The following is an 18,283-nucleotide window of genomic DNA, read 5'->3' on the forward strand; positions in this document are numbered from 1 at the left end:
TACAGGGCCTTGGTGAGACCACACCTTGAGTATTGTGTGCAATTTTGGTCGCCTTATCTGAGGAAGGATGTTCTTGCCATGGAGGGAGTGCAGCGAAGATTCACCAGACTGATACCTGGGATGGCAGGAATGATGTATGAAGAGAGATTGGGTCGATTAGGTTTATATTTGTTTGAGTTTAGAAGAATGAGAGGGGATCTCATTGAAACTTATAAAATTCTAACAAGACTAGACAGACTAGATGCAGGAAGGCTGTTCCCGATGGCGGGGGAGTCCAGAACCAGGGGTCACAGTCTAAGGATAAGGGGTAAGCCATTTAGGACTGAGATGAGGAGCAATTTCTTCACCCAGAGAGTGGTGAACCTGTGGAATTCTCTACCACAGAAGGCAGTTGAGGCCAACTTATTAAATATATTCAAGGAGTTAGATATATTTCTTAAGGCTAAAGGGATCAAGGGATATGGTGAGAAAGCAGGGACAGGGTACTGAATTTGGATGATCAGCCATGATCCCATTAAATGGCAGAGCAGGCTCGAGGGGCTGAATGGCCTACTCCTGCTCCTATGTTTCTATGTTTCTATCTCTGCTCTACAAGATGATTCTTGAGTAGCAAGCAGTTTTAGCAGAGAAGAGTGCAACCCTCTCACACTTGATGTGATCCCACCAGAACTGGAGATTGAGGCTACACCTGTTGTGCACCGAAATAAAACCAATGGTGGAAACACTCAGCAGGTGAGTAAGCATCAATGAAGAGAACAGAAAAGTTAATATTTCAGGTATGGACCCCCGAGCTGAGCTTCCAAGTCCATAACCTCTCCATCAAAAAGACCGCCTGCTTCCACTCCGTAACATTGCCCGCTTCTGCTCCTGCCTCAATCCATCTGCTGCTGAAACTCTCATCCATACCTGTCACCTCCAGACTCAACTATTCTAACGCACTCTTGGTGAGCTTCCCATTCTTCATCCTCCATAAACTCCAGCTCACCTGAAACTCTGCTGCCCATGTCCTATTCTGCACCAATTCCTGCTCACCCGTCACCCCTGTCCTTGCTGCCCTGCATTAACTCGCTGTCCCCAATGCCCCACATTTAAAATTCTCATCTTCATGTTCAGTTCCCTGTATGGGCTCACTCCTCCCTAGCTCTGTAACTGTCTCCAGCCCTACAACCCTCTGAGAATTCTGCATTTCTCCAACTCTGGCTTCTTACCCATCCCACACTCCTTTCACTCCACCATTGGCGGCCGTGCCTTCAACTGTCTAGGCCCTAAGCTCTGGAATTCCCTCCATAAACCTCACCGCCACCACATATCTCTCTCCGCCTTTCAGACCCACCTTAAAACCCATGTCTTTGACCAAGCTTTTATCTGCTTCTTTGGCTCAGTGTCCACTTTTGTCTGATTACACTTCTGTCAAGCGCCTTGGGACGTTTTTGTACACTAAAAGCGTTATATAAATGCAAGCTTTTGTTTGTTGTTGTCAGCACTGTGCACCAGTTACGCTCCAGTCTGCATCCTTTGGGCTTGAAGTGTAGATGGGGGCCACACCAGGGGAATACGACCAGGATGGGAAGAGAATAAAAGTTTTTCTGGGGACTGCTAATATAGAAAGAGGGGGAAAAAAGAGGTTGAGTCAATCCAACCATCTGGCACAATTCCGAGCATTTGAGTAATAAGCAGCTTTGGCAGAGTGTTGGAGCAAATCCAGCTGGAAAACGTAGAAAGTTTCAATATTAAAGTTTATAGTTTAGTGATGGTTGGCAAAATGTCATGGAGCTAGATTCAAAACTAGTCACAATTTATTGAACCATTTTTAGAGCTCAAGCAGAAGAAGCCAAGGGCACTCAGGGAGTATCTAAGTCTGTAACTTAATAAATTACGCAAATACATGGGGAATATTTGCCTTGTGCTTTATGGTGCAAATTTCCTGATTTCAATTAATGTTGCATTATATATTCAACTACCTGTCGGATTTAAAATGTTGCTTCATTTCAGACAGGAGTCTAAAGTTTTATATTTGCTGAATTGCAAAATGCACGAAGCAACGATTGAAATGATTTAAGTGATAGCACCGCAAGATGATGACAATGCGAACAGTAATCTTGATAGCAATAAAACAAATATTTTGCAGCAGCATTTACAGTGCAATGTTTATCTGCATAATGAATGCGCCTTATTGGTGACGCTTGGCATCAACGAATTAATTTTTACTCTTTTTAAAATTAATGTATTCCTTTTTTTTAAAAGTGGAACGAACGTCCCCACTTGCAGACTTCCACTGGGCTGCTAAAGGCACAGGACTTGGATTCTGCCTTCAGAAAGCTCCGGCTCCGCGCGAGCCCGGCTGACAGCCGCCTGATTGACGGGCGGGCCTCAGCCAATGGGCGAGCGGGCTTTCCCAGCCCCGCTCGACCATTGGATGCAGCAGGTGCGGACCGGCCAACCAGCTTGGCGCGGAGGCGGCGCTAGCGGCTGTCGCGGGGAGACACGTGTGCGGTGGATGAGGAAGTGGCTGAAGCTGCTGCTGGAAACAGGGACATGATTGAGGGCTGGAGCCCGATTCTGCAGAGCCTCCTCGGGACCTGCTTCACCTGGGGGCTCACCGCCGCCGGAGCTGCTCTGGTTTTCATCTTCTCAGACGGGCAGGTCGGTATTTTGTGGACCAGACGTTTGATTAAAAAAAAAATTCTATTGAACGGCGGCACTGCAACCATGACCGCTCTGCAGTCTGTCTCACTCAGACTTAATAATTTAACATCATTTATAAAAATAATAATCTTAAATCAAGGGTGTGAACAACCTATGGGAAACCCATGACAATGACACGGAATTTAGGAAAACGCTGCAAGGAAGAAAACCAGCAAAATAATAGTTTGTTGAACTTTGCAAATAAAGACTTCTTAAAATAATTTCCGCAACGACATGCTCACGAAGGAGCAATGTCAGATTTTCTGTAAGATGACCATTACGCTGTTTATCTCCCCATAGTGTACACGCTATAGCATTACTGATGCCTCTGAGCGAGTCTCGTCCCTATCTTTCCTTCTGACCTTTTTGTGTTGTGTCATGGTGGAATTACAGTATTTTGCAATGCCACATCGATTGCCCAACCCTTTCCTGCAAGACACCAGCTTGCAGCCATTCTTGCATGTATTATATGAAGGTGTGTCATTCTCTTATGCTCACCTTTTCTGGCTAGTTTACTTGGTGTTGCTTTCCACTCAGTTTCCTTTTAGATAGTTCACTGTTAAGGATAGATTCCATAATCCTGGACAGGTTTTAATGATACTGATGTTTGATAGGCCAAACAAAGCCAGAATGATGCAAATGCCCACCCATGCTTGATGCAGGATGCCTCAGATATTTACAACATATCGCACCTTTTAACATAGGAAAATGTCCCAAGGCGCTTCACAGATGTGAAATCAGACAAAAAATTGACACTGAAGCAACGAAGGAGATATTAAGCGGGGTGACTAAAAACGTGGTCAAAGAGGCAAGTTTTAAGGAGGGTCTTAAAGGAGGAGATAGAGGTGGAAAGGCAAAGAGATTTAGGGATGGAATTCTAGAGCTTAGGGCCATGAGAACTGCTTAATTTATCATTTCTTATATTGCTGTTTGGAGCACCTTGTGCACAAAGTGTCTGCTGCATTTCCCCACATTACAACACAACAGAGACTACATTTCAAAAGTACTTCATTGGTTGTGAAATGCTTTGGGACATCCTAAGGTCATGAAAGGGGCGATGTAAATGCAAGTTTTTAGTTTTGTTTAGATGGCTAAAGACAGGAGGGAATGGGGGATGCACAAGAGGTGAGAGTTGGATGAATACAGATTTTCGGAGGTTTAAGGGCTGACAACTGAGATAGGGACTTGAACACGAGGATGGAAAATTTAAATTTGAGGTGTTGGTGGATTGGGACCAAGTGTAGGTCAACAAGCACAGGGGTGATGGATGAGTGGGACTTTATGTGGGTTAGGATCCGCCAGCAGAGTTTTGGATGGGCTCAAGTTTAAGGAGGGTAGAAGATGGGAGGCCGGTCAGGAAAGCATTGGAATAGTCGAGTCTGGAGGTGCCAAAGGCATAGGTGAGGGTTTCAGCAGAAGCTGTAGAGAATTTTGAGCTGATTAGAGGGAGCCAACATGGATTTGTAAAGAGTAGGTCATGTCCAATGAACCTAATTGAATTTTTTGAGGAAGTAACTAAAGTAGCAGACAGGGGAATGTCTATGTCTTTTATATGGACTTGTAGAAGGCATTAGATAAGGTTCTACATACGAGACTGTTAGATAAAATTAAAACTCATGGAATTGAAGGCAGATTATTGTCCTGGTTAGGAGATTGGTTGGTGGTAGAAGACAGAGTAGGGATAATGGGTAAGTACTCGAGTTGGAAGGAAGTGACTAGTGGTGTCCTGCAAGGGTCTGTGCTGGGGCCTCAACTATTCAATATATGTTTCTTAATGACATAGATAACACAATAGAGATCCATATATCCAAGTTTGCCGATTGCGCAAAGATTGGTGGCATAGTAAGTAGTGTAGACGGGAGCATAAAATTACAAAGGAACATTGATAGATTAAGTGAGTGGGCAAAAGTGTGGCAGATGGATTTCAACGCAGCTAAGTGTGAGATCATCCAATGTGGATCAAAAAAGGACAGATCCAAGTATTTCACAAATGGTGAAAAGCCAAGAACAGCAGAGGCTCATGAAACGTCACTTGATGTGGCCCAGCCAGATCTGGTGATTTGTGGCAAATCCGTTGCGTGCCATTTACTGCTCAATCTGCACCCCTTGGACTTAAGGGAACAAAGATGGAGATGGGTGCCATACCAGGGAAAATGACCAGGATGGGAGAGAGTTCAGGTTTTACAAGGACATCACCGGTGGAGATGAGGGAATGGTTGAGCAAAGCAAAGATATGGCCAAGAAACAAATTACCCAGGTGTGCGTGTAGGTAATGGTCACCGGACAGGGTGCACCTTTGCACCATTCAAATGATTCCACACATCTCCACATTGGACATCCCCATGAACTGAGAGGTCAAGAGACCGACCAGTATCACATCTTTAGGGAAAAGAGCAAAGCATAGCAGAAATGTCATGGAGGAAACCAAGGATTACATAGAATTACATAAAATATACAGCATGTAAAGAGGCCATTTGGCTCAACCAGTCCATGCTGGTGTTTATGCTCCACTCGAGACTCCTCCCATAGGTCTTCATCGAACTCTATCAGCATAACCCTCTATTCTGTTCTCCCTCATACGCCTAGCTAGCTGCCCCTTAAATGCATCTATACTATTTGCCTCATTATAAAGATCTACAAAGTAATCCCAGCATTTGTAGTTGGGTGTACACTGTTCATTTCATAGCAATAGCTCTACATATTACAAGATCACTAAATAAACTAAGTTGTAAAATCAGGTCAGTGCATTGTTATGGATCATAATCTGTCTTCACCTTTTGCCAGTTGATAGATCTAAGGGAATGGCTGCTTCCTTGGCAGGCCAGTTTTGCAAGTTTTCCTGCAAGGCAGGAGATCAGTGTCAGGTTTCATAAAGGGTAGGCAGTAATTAATAGTGTTTAAACAAGTGAGCTGATTTCATTTATAGGAAATTATGATTTAATTGTATGGTCCTTTAAATAACCTACATGCTATTAGAAGCTTTACATCACATACTGGAAAAAGGTGACGCAGTTTGTGTCAATGTCTTAAGTCCAGAGGTCAGATCACTGCCTTGAGAATGTTCCCTTATACAGTTTTCAAAGTTTCTTTTGTGCTTCTAATCATTGTCTGTGTGATACGTATTGATGTGTCCTGGTGTTCATTAAATCCTTGCAATGCTAAAAAAGACACATTGTAGTTCTCCTGAGCATAGTGTCCCAGTAATGGATTATTGATTGTGAAATTACTGTAGTAACTCATGCAAATGGGAGCAGGAAATTGCAAAGGGACACAGACATTAAGTGAGCGGGCAAAACTGTGGCAAATGGAGTTCAATGTGGGGAAGTGTGAGGTCATCCACTTTGGACCCAAGAAAAATAAATCCGAGTATTTTCTAAATGGTGAGAAACTAGGAACGGCAGAGGAGCCGAGGGATGTGGGAGTCCAGGTACTTCAAATCATTAAAAGCCAGTAGACCAGTACACGAAACAATCAAAAAGCCTAATGAGATTTATCTCCAGGAGGCTGAAATACAAAGGCGAGGAGAAACATAGAAACTAGGAGCAGGAGTAGGCCATTCAATGAGATCATGGCTGATCATCCAAACCCTAGCACCCGGTCCCTACACCGACAGTCATCCCACCCAAGCCCTATCCCCGTAACCCCACATATTTAATCCCCCCTAACACTAAGGGCCAATTTTTTTATCATGGCCAATCAACCTAACCCACACATCTTTGGACTGTGGGAGGAAACCGGAGCACCTGGAGGAAACCCACGCAAACATGGGGAGAATGTGCAAACTCCACACAGACAGTCACCCGAGGCCGGATTCGAACCCGGGTCCCTGGCGCTGTGAGGCAACAGTGCTAACCACTATGCCACCGTGCTGCTTTAGGAGGTTATGCTTTAGGTACATGGAGCTTTGCTCGGATCCCATCTGGAGCACAACGTTCAGTTTTGGGCACTGTATCTCAGGAAGGGTACATTGGCCTCGGAGGGGGTCAGCACAGATTCGCCAGAATGATACCGGGGCTTAGGGGGTTATATTACGAGGACAGGTTGAATACACTTGGTTTGTCTTTGCTTGCGCATTGAAGATTGAGGTGTTTAAATGTTAAAAGGATTTGATAGGGTAGATACAGAGAAACGATTTCCTCTGGTGGAGAAATCAAGAAAGGGGACATAATCTTAAAATTGGAACTAGGCCATTCAGGAGTGAAATCAGGAATCACTTTTTCCACACACAGGGTAGTAGAAATCAGGAACTCTATTCCCCAAAAGGCTGTGGATGCTGGGACAATTGGAGCTTTCAAGACTGAGATTGACAGTTTTTTGTGAAGTAAGGTATCAAGGGATATGGAGAAAAGATGAGTAAATAGAGTTGAGGCGCAGATCCGACATGATCTGATTGAATGGCGGAGCAGGCTCGAGGGCTCAGTGACCGACCTACCCTTGTTCCTAATGTTCCTATGTAGGCTTATTGAGATCCAATAATCTGATTATTACACTTAAAGGACATGGAATGTGCTGTCAACTGCAATTGGCACTAAAAGTGACTAAAGAACTCTATGTGAAATTGAAACATTACAACTAACTGATGCGAAATGTTGACTTCAAAACTGTAATCTATTCTGTGTATAGAAGCCAGTTACAAACGGCCTCTGCTGATGATTAGCTTCTCCTGCCCAACCACCATCTGCAACAGTTGTAAAAGCATTCACCAGCCATGATTTTCTCTCTAATTATGCAGTAATTTGCTGAGATTTGGCCCTTGGTATTTTGAAATTGACACCGTAATGAATACCATTTGCTAAGGAGTGATTATATTTCTACTTTGATTGGAAGACTGTCGGCGGGGGGTGGGGGGGATAGAAAACAAATCCAAGAGGGTTGTCTTTTCAGCGTTTTCACATCTTTGTGGACCTTGAAAAATCCACATGATTCAAGATCAACAAATTGGCCTTTTTTAACAAGTGACTGATATAATGCAATACAAGTAGGTGACTGCAATACAATCTAATTTAACATTTAAAAGGAAAATCATTTGAATAAACTAATCCTATCCATTGATACTGTAAGCCTGTATTCTAGCTGTGTGAAGTTGTCTGTCTTTCACTTAAATTCAACTTGACTAGAATTGTGGATCAAACCCGCTGTGAGAATTAGCATAATCAGTTATTAGCGGTGATTTCTCTTGTTAAAAACTGTGAAGAGCAGAACAAGGGCCCTGGCCACGCCAGCAGTAATGTAGCCGATAAGTACATAAACAAGATGAAAAAAAATTATGTAAACTGAAGGACTGCAGCTGGTTTTTGGACTAAAAACAGAAAATGCTGGAAACACTCAGCAGGTCAGGCAGCATCTGTGGAGAGAGAAACAGAGTTAACGTTTCAGGTCGATGACCCTTCATCAGAACTGGAAAAAGCAGGAGATGGAACAGGTTTTTAAGCAAGTGTAGGGGCAGGGAAAGGGGGGAGGGGAGGAAAGAATAAAAAGGAAGGTCGGTGGTAGGATGGAAGGCAGGAGAGATTAAGAGACAAAAGGGATGATGGTGCGAGGCAAAAGGAGATGGTAATAGGACAAGTTAAGAAACAAAAGATGGCTCTAGATGAAGTGTAAATGGCGATGGCAGAATGATCGACAGCTGCCATGTGAGGGAGAAAAGAAAATAAATGGGAAAAAAAGATAGGGGCAGATGTTATGGTCTGAAATTGTTGAACTCGATGTTGAGTCCAGAAGGCTGTAAAGTGCCTAATCGAAAGATGAGGTGCTGTTATCGAGCTTACGTTGAGCTTCATTGGAACAGTGCAAGAGGCCAAGGACGGTGAGGTCTGAGTGGGAGTGGAGCTGGTTTGTGGACCTTGGATTGCTGGTAGGCCCAGGGAAATGGCCATCTCACTGGGCCAGCGACGGTGATGGTGAATTTTACCCTGACTTCCTTCACCCCACCCTTGACGGCTGTGCGCTCAGATGCCCAAAACTCTGGAATTCCCTCTAGAGTAGATACAGCGAAGCTATTTCCTCTGGTGTGGGAATCCAGAACAAGGGGACATAATCTTAAAATTAGACGGCTAGGCCATTCAGGAGTTAAGTCAGGAAGCACTTTTTCACATAACTGGTAGTGCAAATCTCCCCCCCCCCCCCCCCCAACCCCCCCAAAGTCTGTGGATGCTGGGTCAATTGAAATTTCAAGGCTGAGATCGACAGATTTTTATTCGGTAAGGATATCAAGGGATATGAATCAAAGACGGGTGAATGGAGTTTAGGTCCCGATCAACCATGATGCAATTGAATGACGAACAGGCTCGAGGGGCTGAATGGCCTCCTCCTGTTCCTTTGTTACCATGACTAAAGCTCTTCGCCTCTCCCTCCTCCTTTTAAGATGCTCATTAAAACCTGCCTCTTTGACCAAGCTTTTAGTCGCCTAATGTCTCCTTCTTTGGCTTGGTGTCAAATTTTTTGTCTAATTACGCTCCTGTGAAGCGCCGTGGGACATTTTACAACGTTGAAGGTGCTATGAAAATGCAAGTAGTTGTTTTAATGAAGCTGCTGTGACATCAGGAGCAGCTTTCCAACTGTAATATTCACCCATCAAAAGTAAATGATTAAACGGTTTAAAAAAAATGAAAACCCTTTAGTTCTGGTTGCCCTCCTTTCCATCTGTCTTTTTCATTTTTATGTTTCTACCTCATCTAAGTTAATGCATCTTTTCCGATGCCTTATTTCTCGACAAAACTAAGTTTAAAACTCTGCATTTCTTTTTTTTCCCCCTAGTTATTCCTGACTCCTGCAGTTTCTGGAGGTGGGGACAGCTCCTCTTTGTTAAGTCGGTCCCAAACCAGGAGAGTAAATATTGAATCAGCCATGAGGCTTAGAAGCAACTTAAACCTTTGATCGATCAGTGTAGCTTCATTGTCATTTGATAACTCCACTCATCCGAGTGGTTTAAAACTAGGGTAACTTTTATTTCAGAGCCACCATGACACTATATGCCTGCTGTTGTCATCAGGCTCAGGACAGTCACACATTATAGTACAGTGTCAGCTGTGGCTCAGTGGGTAACACACTCGCCTCTGAGTCAGAAGGTTGTGGGTTCAAGTTCCACTCTAGGCTGACACTCCAGCAGTACTGAGGGAGTGCTGCACTGTTGGAGGTGCCGTCTTTTGGATGAGAAGTCATTTCGAAGAAGAGCAGGGGAGTTATCCCCGGTGTCCTGGCCAATATTTATCCCTCAAGCCAACATAACAAAAACAGATTATCTGGTCATTATCACATTGCTGTTTGTGGGAGCTTGCTGTGCGCAAATTGGCTGCCACGTTTCCCACATTACAACAGTGACTACACTCCAAAGAAGTACTTCATTGGCAGTAAAGCGCTTTGAGACGTCCGGTGGCCGTGAAAGGCGCTATATAAATGCAAGTCTTTCTTTACCATGAGGGGTATGGATTCCTATTACAGGTGTTCTTTAACAGTTGCTGTAGTACCATTTGATACAAGTTTACTGCACAATAGGTTAATTGAACTGAATTAAAACAAACTCTTTTGGAAGTATGCACTTGAATGTTGATAATTAAAGAAATAACTTGCATTTCTGTAACACCTTTTACAACCGCAGGACATCCCAAAGCACTTTACAACCAATGAAGTACTTTTTGGAGTGTAGCCACTGTTGTAATGTAGAAAACGCAGCAGCCAATTTCCGCACATGGAGCTCCCACACACAGCAATGAAATAAATAACCAGATCAATCTGGGTTGGTTGAGGGATAAATGTTGGCCAGGACATCCCCTGCTCTTCTTCGAATAGTGCCTCATTAATTGTTTGCTATCTTGTTTATTAATAGTGTGTAATACTCCTTTTATGTTTTGGGCATATGCACATGTCCAGAAATGCTTAAGAACAGTCTCTTTTTTTGAAAAAAATCTGATGGCTTTAATATTGCTGTTTGAAAATGTGCTTTTGTGAAGCACTTTGTTTAATGATCTGAGCCTTGTATGTTTTGGAAGTGCTGTGGAAAATTAGCATGTTTCTCAAAGCATTACTGGTTTGAATAAAGCTTTGCTTGTGTGAAATCCATTTGTTTATATTATGCTTCTACCCAAACTCATTTTAAAAAGAATTGTTTAACTTCAAAACGTAAAAGATAAATGCAGTGGAAACTTTATTATCTGTAAGCCAATTATCAGTCAGAATTTTTGCAGAACAAAGCCTTGTGCCAGATGCCAAAATGATGTTTAGTTTGTTATATTGTTACCTGTATTGCATTCCTCTGTCCAGCATATTGCTGTGCATTGCATAAAAGAAAAACAACATTTGGGGGGGGGGGGGGGGTCCTCGATTGTCTCCCAGCTTCCATTGTCCACAGGAGTTGGGGGCTGGTCTCTCCATCATAGGGGATAACCGAGATCCCATTACATTAATGTTTTAAATTGTGCAAGCATTTTTTGCTTGTACTGAGCACTGGGTTCTGGTGCCCCAAGGATGGGTGGACAGTGATGGAAAGCTGTGATGATTTTGAAAACTGCACAGACAGCATGTGAATGATTGATTTAGTTTTCAGTTTTTAGGCTTTTATTCAGATATTTCTCTCGTACTAAGTGCCAAAGACCACTCCTATTAATGAGCCCTCACTTCCTATGAGTGAAACTGAGCAATGTTTGCGCAGTGCTGGGATCTCAAGGCTGACATGTGGGAGGCTGTTGAGTTTTGATGGTTTTGAAACAAGAATGTTTATTCATGTTAAGTAACCAACACCAGCAAAACAGATGAATTAGTCATTCATCTCAGTGCTATTTGTGGGACCTTGGTGTGTACAAAATGGCCGCTGTGTTTGGCTACCCAACAGTGACTACACTTCAAAAGTAGTTGATTGGCGGTGAAGCGCTTCGGGACATCCCGACGACATGAAAGGCGCTAAATAAATGTTTTATTTTTTTTTCTTGGTAAAAGTGTTTTAATTTCACTCTCCTCTCTGTCTCACACAGAAGCAAATACTGGATGGAAGTCTTGGTTTTGCTGCAGGGGTAAGTGCATAAAGGAACTTTCGACCACACTGTTTATTAAAAAAAAAGTGAAGTGACAACATCTGCCTTTTGAATAAAAATTTTGCACGAGTAATAATTCGTTGCTGCATCATAGAATCATAGAAATTCGCGGCTCAGAAGGAGGCCATTCGGCCCATCATGTCTGTGCGGGCCGAAAAAGAGCAATCCAGCCCAATCCCACTTGCCAGTTCTTGGTCCATAACCCTGTAGGTGACAACACTTCAGGCGCATATCCAAGTGCTTTTTAAATGCGACGAGGGTTTCTGCCTTTACCACCCTTTCAGGCAGTGAGTTCCAGACCCACCACCACCCTCTGTGTGAAAAAAGTTTTCCTCAACTGCCCTCTAATCCTTCTACCAATTACTTAAAATCTCTGCCCCCTGGTTTTTGACCTTTGCTAAGGGAAATAGGTCCTTCCTATCCACTCTGTCTAGGCCCCTCATAATTTTATGTCAATTTTTAAAAAAAATGTTAGGGCAAAATGTAGAGGAAGAACAAGAATATTCTGAAGAAGCATTCTACAAAGAGACGATTGCTGAAATGTTCATCTCTAAAACACTGGATAAGATTACTCGGTGTAACACCAGCTGTTGCATTATCATACAGACAAAGAAGGTGCGAGCTTCAATCAGAGGGAGAGAAAGACCCAGATTGACTGGAAAGTGAGGACACATGTTGCTGATGGAAATGAATTAAAACACAGTGAAATTAATGTATTTAAAAAATGTACTTGAAGGGGTGTGGGAGCGGCGAATGCTATATTTCTGTGCTCGTCAGTTGATGAGAAATGCAAACATGTCTTTGCTTCAGAACATGAAGGTGCTCACCTGTGACAATCTGGTGATTACAGCGCAGGCAGATGCAGAGCTGTCTCCCTCTACTTTGCCCCAGCAGTCCATCTTCCATCTTCCAAAAAAAACCCATTTGCGTGGGTTTCCTCCGGGTGCTCCGGTTTCCTCCCACAGTCCAAAGATGTGCGGGTTAGGTTGATTGGCCATGATAAAAAAAAAATTGGCCCTTAGTGTTAGGGGGGATTAAATACGCGGGGTTACGGGGATAGGGCTTGGGTGGGATGGCTGTCGGTGTAGGAACCGTGTGCTAGGGTTTGGATGATCAGCCATGATCTCGTTGAATGGCCTACTCCTCCTATCTTCTATGTTTCTATGTTAAAACCTCAACTGCACCAGGGGAAGCTAGATAACTACACGAGGGAGAAAGGAATAGAAGGATATGCTGATGGGGTGAGATGAAGTGGAGTTGGGAGAAGGCTCGTGTGGAGCATAAACACCGGCACAGAACAGTTGGGCCGAATGGCCTGTTTCTGTGTTGCAAATTCTATGTAACCTGTGTAATTCTATGTAACATTTTCATTTCCTCTGTCGATTATTGTTGAGGCCTTTGTGATTGAAATTGTCAGTTCGAACCAAGTTATGGGACGTTTTATACTGTGGACTTTCCAGGGTCTGGGTTGAGACTGCCCAGGCTCTTTCATGGTGGACCATCACAGCTGATGCGAAGAGGAGACTTGCACTGCTTTTGAGTATGAAATGACAGTGGCCCACCCTCCTACATATATAGTTATGAAGTATGCCTTGAAATTTTGTATGTGTTCTGTTCTTGTTTGAATCCTGTGATTCCCACAATGTTTTGTAATTCAAATTGATGCTTGTGGTGAGTTCTCAAAAAAAAAAAAAATGCGAATTTAACATTCTCCCAGTATCTTTTCTTCAATGAACCTTCCCTGAACATGCTGGTAGGAATTCCTCAACAGCCTCTGTGTATTTTACAAAATCCCATACTGCAGCTATTCAAGATCTGCCATTCCCCAAGGGGAAGGTCTGATCCTTTTATAACTATTGGGCATGTTTTTATAACTGGCAGTTAAGAATAAGTAGACTATTTGTTTGGGTTTGACCTCTACCTCATGAGGCATGCTCTGCTTTTGATCAGCTTTTGTTTGAACGACAGCAGTATTACAAATCGGTAGTGGTTTTTTCCTCGGAGGCTTTGCTGCTTCACGTGACAAACTGGGAATTCAGCTGAACACAGGACTTCTTCGGGGATAGTGGCCGATTCACCAGAATGTTACCAGGGTTCCAAGATTATGAGGAGAGGTTACATAAACTAGGCTTGTATTCCCTGGAATATAGACGATTATGGGGTGGTTTAATTGAGGTTTTTAGGATTTTGAAAGGAATTGATAGAGTAGATAGAGAGAAACTTACATTGCATGTCCTTATTCTTCCCACCGAAATGTATCACTTCACACTTCTCTGTGTTAAATTTCATCTGCCATGTGTCTGCCCATTTCACCAGTCCTCCTGAATCCGTTACTACGGGAGTCCAGGACAAGGGGACATAGCCTTAAAATCAGAGCCAGACCATTCAGGAGAGAAGTTAGGAATCATTTCTTCCGCAAAGGGTGGTACAAGTGTGGAACTCTCTCCCACAAAAAGCAGTAGATGCTCGATCAATTAATAATTTTAAATCTGAGATCGATAGATTTTTGCTAGACAAGGGTACAAAAGGATATAAAAGTCAGCATGCATTTGTTAAAGGCAAATTGTGTTTGATTAACTTAATTGAGTTCTTGATGAAGTAATGGAGAGGGTCGATGAGGGTTAATGTTGTGCATATGGACTTTCAAAAGGTGTTTGGCCAAGTACCACATAATAGACTTCACTTGTAAGCAAAATTGAAGCTTGTGGGATTCAAGGGACGGTGGCAGCATGGATACAAAATTGGCTTGGGACAGAAATCAGAGAGTAGTGGTGAACGGTTGTTTTTTTAGACTGGAGGGAAGTATACAGTGGTGTTCCCCAGGGGCCGGTATTAGGACCACTACTCTTTTTGATCTATATTAATGACCTGGACTTTGACATACAGGGCATAATTTCAAGGTTTGCAGATGACACGAAACTCGTAACTGTAGTAAACATTGAGGAGGGAGGATAGCAACGGATTCAGGAGGACATAGACAGACTGGTGAAATGGGCAGACACATGGCAGATGAAATTTAACACAGGGAAGTGTGAAGTGATACATTTCGGTAGGAAGAATGAGGACATGCAATATAAACTAAATGGTACAATTTTAAAGGGGGTGCAGGAACAGAGAGACCTGGAGGTGTATGTACACAGACCTTTGAAGGTGGCAGAACAAACTGATAAGGCTGTTAATAAAGCCAAGGATCCCATATGCTTTTTTAATAGAGGCATAGGGCTAGAATTTCCCAGGGCCATGGAGGCGGGAATGGAGGCGTGTGGGGTGTTAAAATCGTGAAATTGGGGGGCACGAACCCATCCCGCCCCCAACCCGCCTCCATGCCCGTTTCCCAGGAGGCGGGTACCCGACCTGTGCTGGGAGCCGCCTCCCCGAGGCGGGAAGGGGATTAGTGCCAATTAACTGCCTGTTAACAGGTAGTTAACAGGCAGTTTTTAGCCTAATCCCTATTTTTATCCCTGAAGTGTGGGCTGCCCGACGGCTCCAAACCACGCCAAGTTAGCGAGGCCGACCGTCGGGCTGAAGGACTTGGAGGGTTCGAGATGTCCGGTGTTCAGGCGAGTGACAGGTGCATGAATGCAGAGGTAAGTGTGTTTGGTGTGTGTAAAGTGTTTAAATAAGTTTTACTTACCTTTACTTACTAATGCAGGCTTCCTTCCTTCAGGTCTCGGGAGTCCCTCATCTCACCGGCACAGAAAGCAGAATGGCCGCGAGCTGTCAAAAGTTGCAGCCTCTGCTTTCTGTTCTGGAGAGATTTCTAAATCATCCTGCGAGGAAGGAATTAACTTAGAGTACAGATTGTCAGTGTTTGACAGCTTCAAAGAGCTGTCAAATGCTGATATTTCATCTGTCAAAAGCTCTTGACAGATGAAATGTCAATCTGTGACGTCACCTGTTGCCGGGGGGCCCTTAATTGGCCGGCTGAGCCCGCTGGGCGGGCTCAACAAGGTCAATCAAGGGAAAATCAAGTGGGTTGGCCACAACTCGATGGAGGCGGGACTACAACCCCAAAAGTGGGAGTCCCGCCTCCTACTCGCCTCCATTGATAAAATCCAGCCCATAGTGTGCAAAAGTAAGGAAGTTATGCTAAACCTTTATAAAACACTGGTTGGGCCTCAGATGGAGTATGGTGTTCAATTCTGGGCACCACACTTTAGGAAGGATGTCAAGGCCTTGGAGAGGGTGCAGAAGAGATTCACTAGAATGGTACCAGTGATGAGGGACTTCAGTTATGTGGAGAGACTGGAGAAGCTGGAGTTGTTCTCCTTGGAGCAGAGAAGGTTAAGGGGAGATTTAATAGAGGTGTTCAAACTCATGAAGGGTTTTGTTGGAGTAAATAAAGAGAAACAATTTCCAGTGGCAGATGGTCGGTAACCAGAGGACACAGATTTAATGTGATAGTCAAAAGAACGAGGCAAAAAGATGATGCAACGAGTTGTTGTGACCTGGAATGCATTACCTGAAAGGGTTTTGGAAGCAGATTTAATAGTAACTTTCAAAAAGGAATAGTTGAAGGGGGAAAAAAATGACAGGGGTATGGGGACAGAGCCGGAGAGTGGGACCAATTGGATAGCTCTTTCAAAGAGCCAGCACAGTTGTGATGGGCCAAATGGCCTCCTTCTGTGCTGTATCATTCTATGATTCTATCACTATTACTACAGTCACTTCAGTCTCTCTTTGACAGCTTACCCTCATGTTATGTTTCAGCAATTGGACAAATGGAAGGAAACATTGTGCAATAGCAGTAACATAAATTAGCGGAGAGCAACCCTCCTCACTTTAGAAAGCACGGAAATGGAACTTTACCGTGTCATCGCGGGGAATGTTCTGCAGAACACGTTTGTTCCCAGGGTGCATCTAACTATTGGTTTTAAACTGTAAATCAGATTAACTGCTGAGGACAGAGTCATCAATATGCGGACAGATATTTGTTTTATATTTATTTATGACTAATGTGACAATTCGTAACAATATACTTGCCCTTTCAAAAGAAAGTGTGTGTGTGTGTGGCACGGCGTGTGGGTGTTGCGGGCTTTGTTGCGTTTTCTGTCTAAAAGATAGCAGAATTGAACAAAGTACAGGAAACTTTCTGGTATACGGCACTGACGGGACCGAGCTGGTGCCGGTCGATCAACACTGCCGGAGAAACCAGCGCTAATGTTAAAACATACGGAGCTCAGAGCTCCGTCTGAAGCAACAAACCCTGTTGCTCTTCAAAACAGTCGGCGCAGCTTGCAAGCGTCTCTGTAGCTAAGCAACAGCTTCAGCTAGACGCTTGCAGAGCCAGGAATGGAGAAAAAAAGCAACGAAAAGTAAAAAAAAGTTATCTGAACCGACTCCTGAATTTTGCCGGTGGATAGAGCATTCCGGAGATTATACCTCCGTTTAAACGAAAGTTTCCTGTACTCCAAGCGTGGGTCGCTGCATTGTGAGGATTTCAGCAGAATCTTTGAAAACCTGTGCTCGACTGTTCTGGTTACAGTTTACCCCTTTCCTGTTACTGTCCCGCTTTTCCATTTTTTTCTGAACATTGAAGCTGACAAGTCTACTATTCTTCCCAAACATTTGTAAACAAAAAGAAAAAAAGCCTATGATTATTATAAAAGTGATGCTCTTACAAGAATCCTCCGCCTGCCCTGGAGAAGGGCCTCTGCGGGCAGATAGTTCCGCTTTCTGCAGAACCTCCGCCCGCTGAAAACCCATAGAAATCTTACGCCTCGCAAAAGCAAGCATAAGGCCTGCTTTTACCAGCATAAGAGTTCAAAAAGTAAAAAAACATTTTTTCACTCATTTATCATTTAAAAATACTTTTTAAAAAAAAAAGGTAAGTTTATTTTTAGCCCCATACAAAACTTTAATTATTTTTTTCAAATAATTACATTTTTGTTTAAAATATTTAATTTATTGTAATTTCAACTGATTTTAAAAAGGTGCTGGGTTTAAAAAAAAATGTATTTAATGTTTTACAGTGTTTTTGGGGTGATCTCCATTCATATATTTGACAGGTCTATCTGTCAAGTGTTTGAAGGGAGATTCCCTTCTCCTATTGGCTCCCCATGGCCCACGTGATCCCAGGGACACTTGCGAACTGCCTGCGCCTCTGGGATACGCGGGCCCTGCACATTTCGAGTTGGAGAGGCCCAGGAGCGGGAGTATACGCACCTCGGGAGCCCTCAGGTAAATCGGTAGATTTTTTCCAGATCGGAGGCCTCCGCATGCGGGAACCCTCCGATCGGAAAATATGGCCCATTATCTTAAAGGCCTGAATCATTCGTATCATTTTCCCCAAGGTGCAAAAAACAATAAGCAGGTCATTTAAAAAAAAAAAAAAAAAAAAATGTTTTGAATGCATTTTTCTGTTTCTACCCATCAGTTTATAAGGTATCACTGGAGAATTCAAGTTCCTTGTATAGTATCAGTATCTTTTCTCCTGAAAAAAGAAGGCTGAGGGGTGACCTGATAGAGGTCTTTAAAATTATGAAAGGTTTTGATAGAGCGGATACAGAGAGAATGTTTCCACTTGTGGGGAAGAGCATAACTAGAGGCCATTAATATAAGATAGTCACCAA

General features: G+C 43.4%; 1 protein-coding gene across 3 annotated transcripts in view; it reads left to right on the forward strand.

Annotated features, from left to right (window-relative positions):
- The first annotated feature begins 2,473 nt into the window (after positions 1–2,473).
- slc39a11 (solute carrier family 39, member 11) overlaps positions 2,474–18,283 on the forward strand; it is a 709,353-nt gene continuing 693,543 nt past the window's right edge. For 2 of the 3 annotated variants that reach the window (XM_085963742.1, XM_085963743.1), the window contains exons 1-2: positions 2,474–2,643; positions 11,652–11,690. In XM_085963742.1, the coding sequence (XP_085819868.1) occupies positions 2,536–2,643; positions 11,652–11,690 (147 nt within the window). In that variant the 5' untranslated portion in view covers positions 2,474–2,535. The remainder of the gene's footprint in view (positions 2,644–11,651; positions 11,691–18,283) is intronic. The other variant, XM_085963740.1, reaches the window with a different exon arrangement.

The sequence above is a fragment of the Somniosus microcephalus genome, chromosome 21 (genome assembly GCF_052327205.1).
Source record: "Somniosus microcephalus isolate GS21.2 chromosome 21, FLI_Smic_1.0, whole genome shotgun sequence".
NCBI lineage: Eukaryota > Metazoa > Chordata > Chondrichthyes > Squaliformes > Somniosidae > Somniosus > Somniosus microcephalus.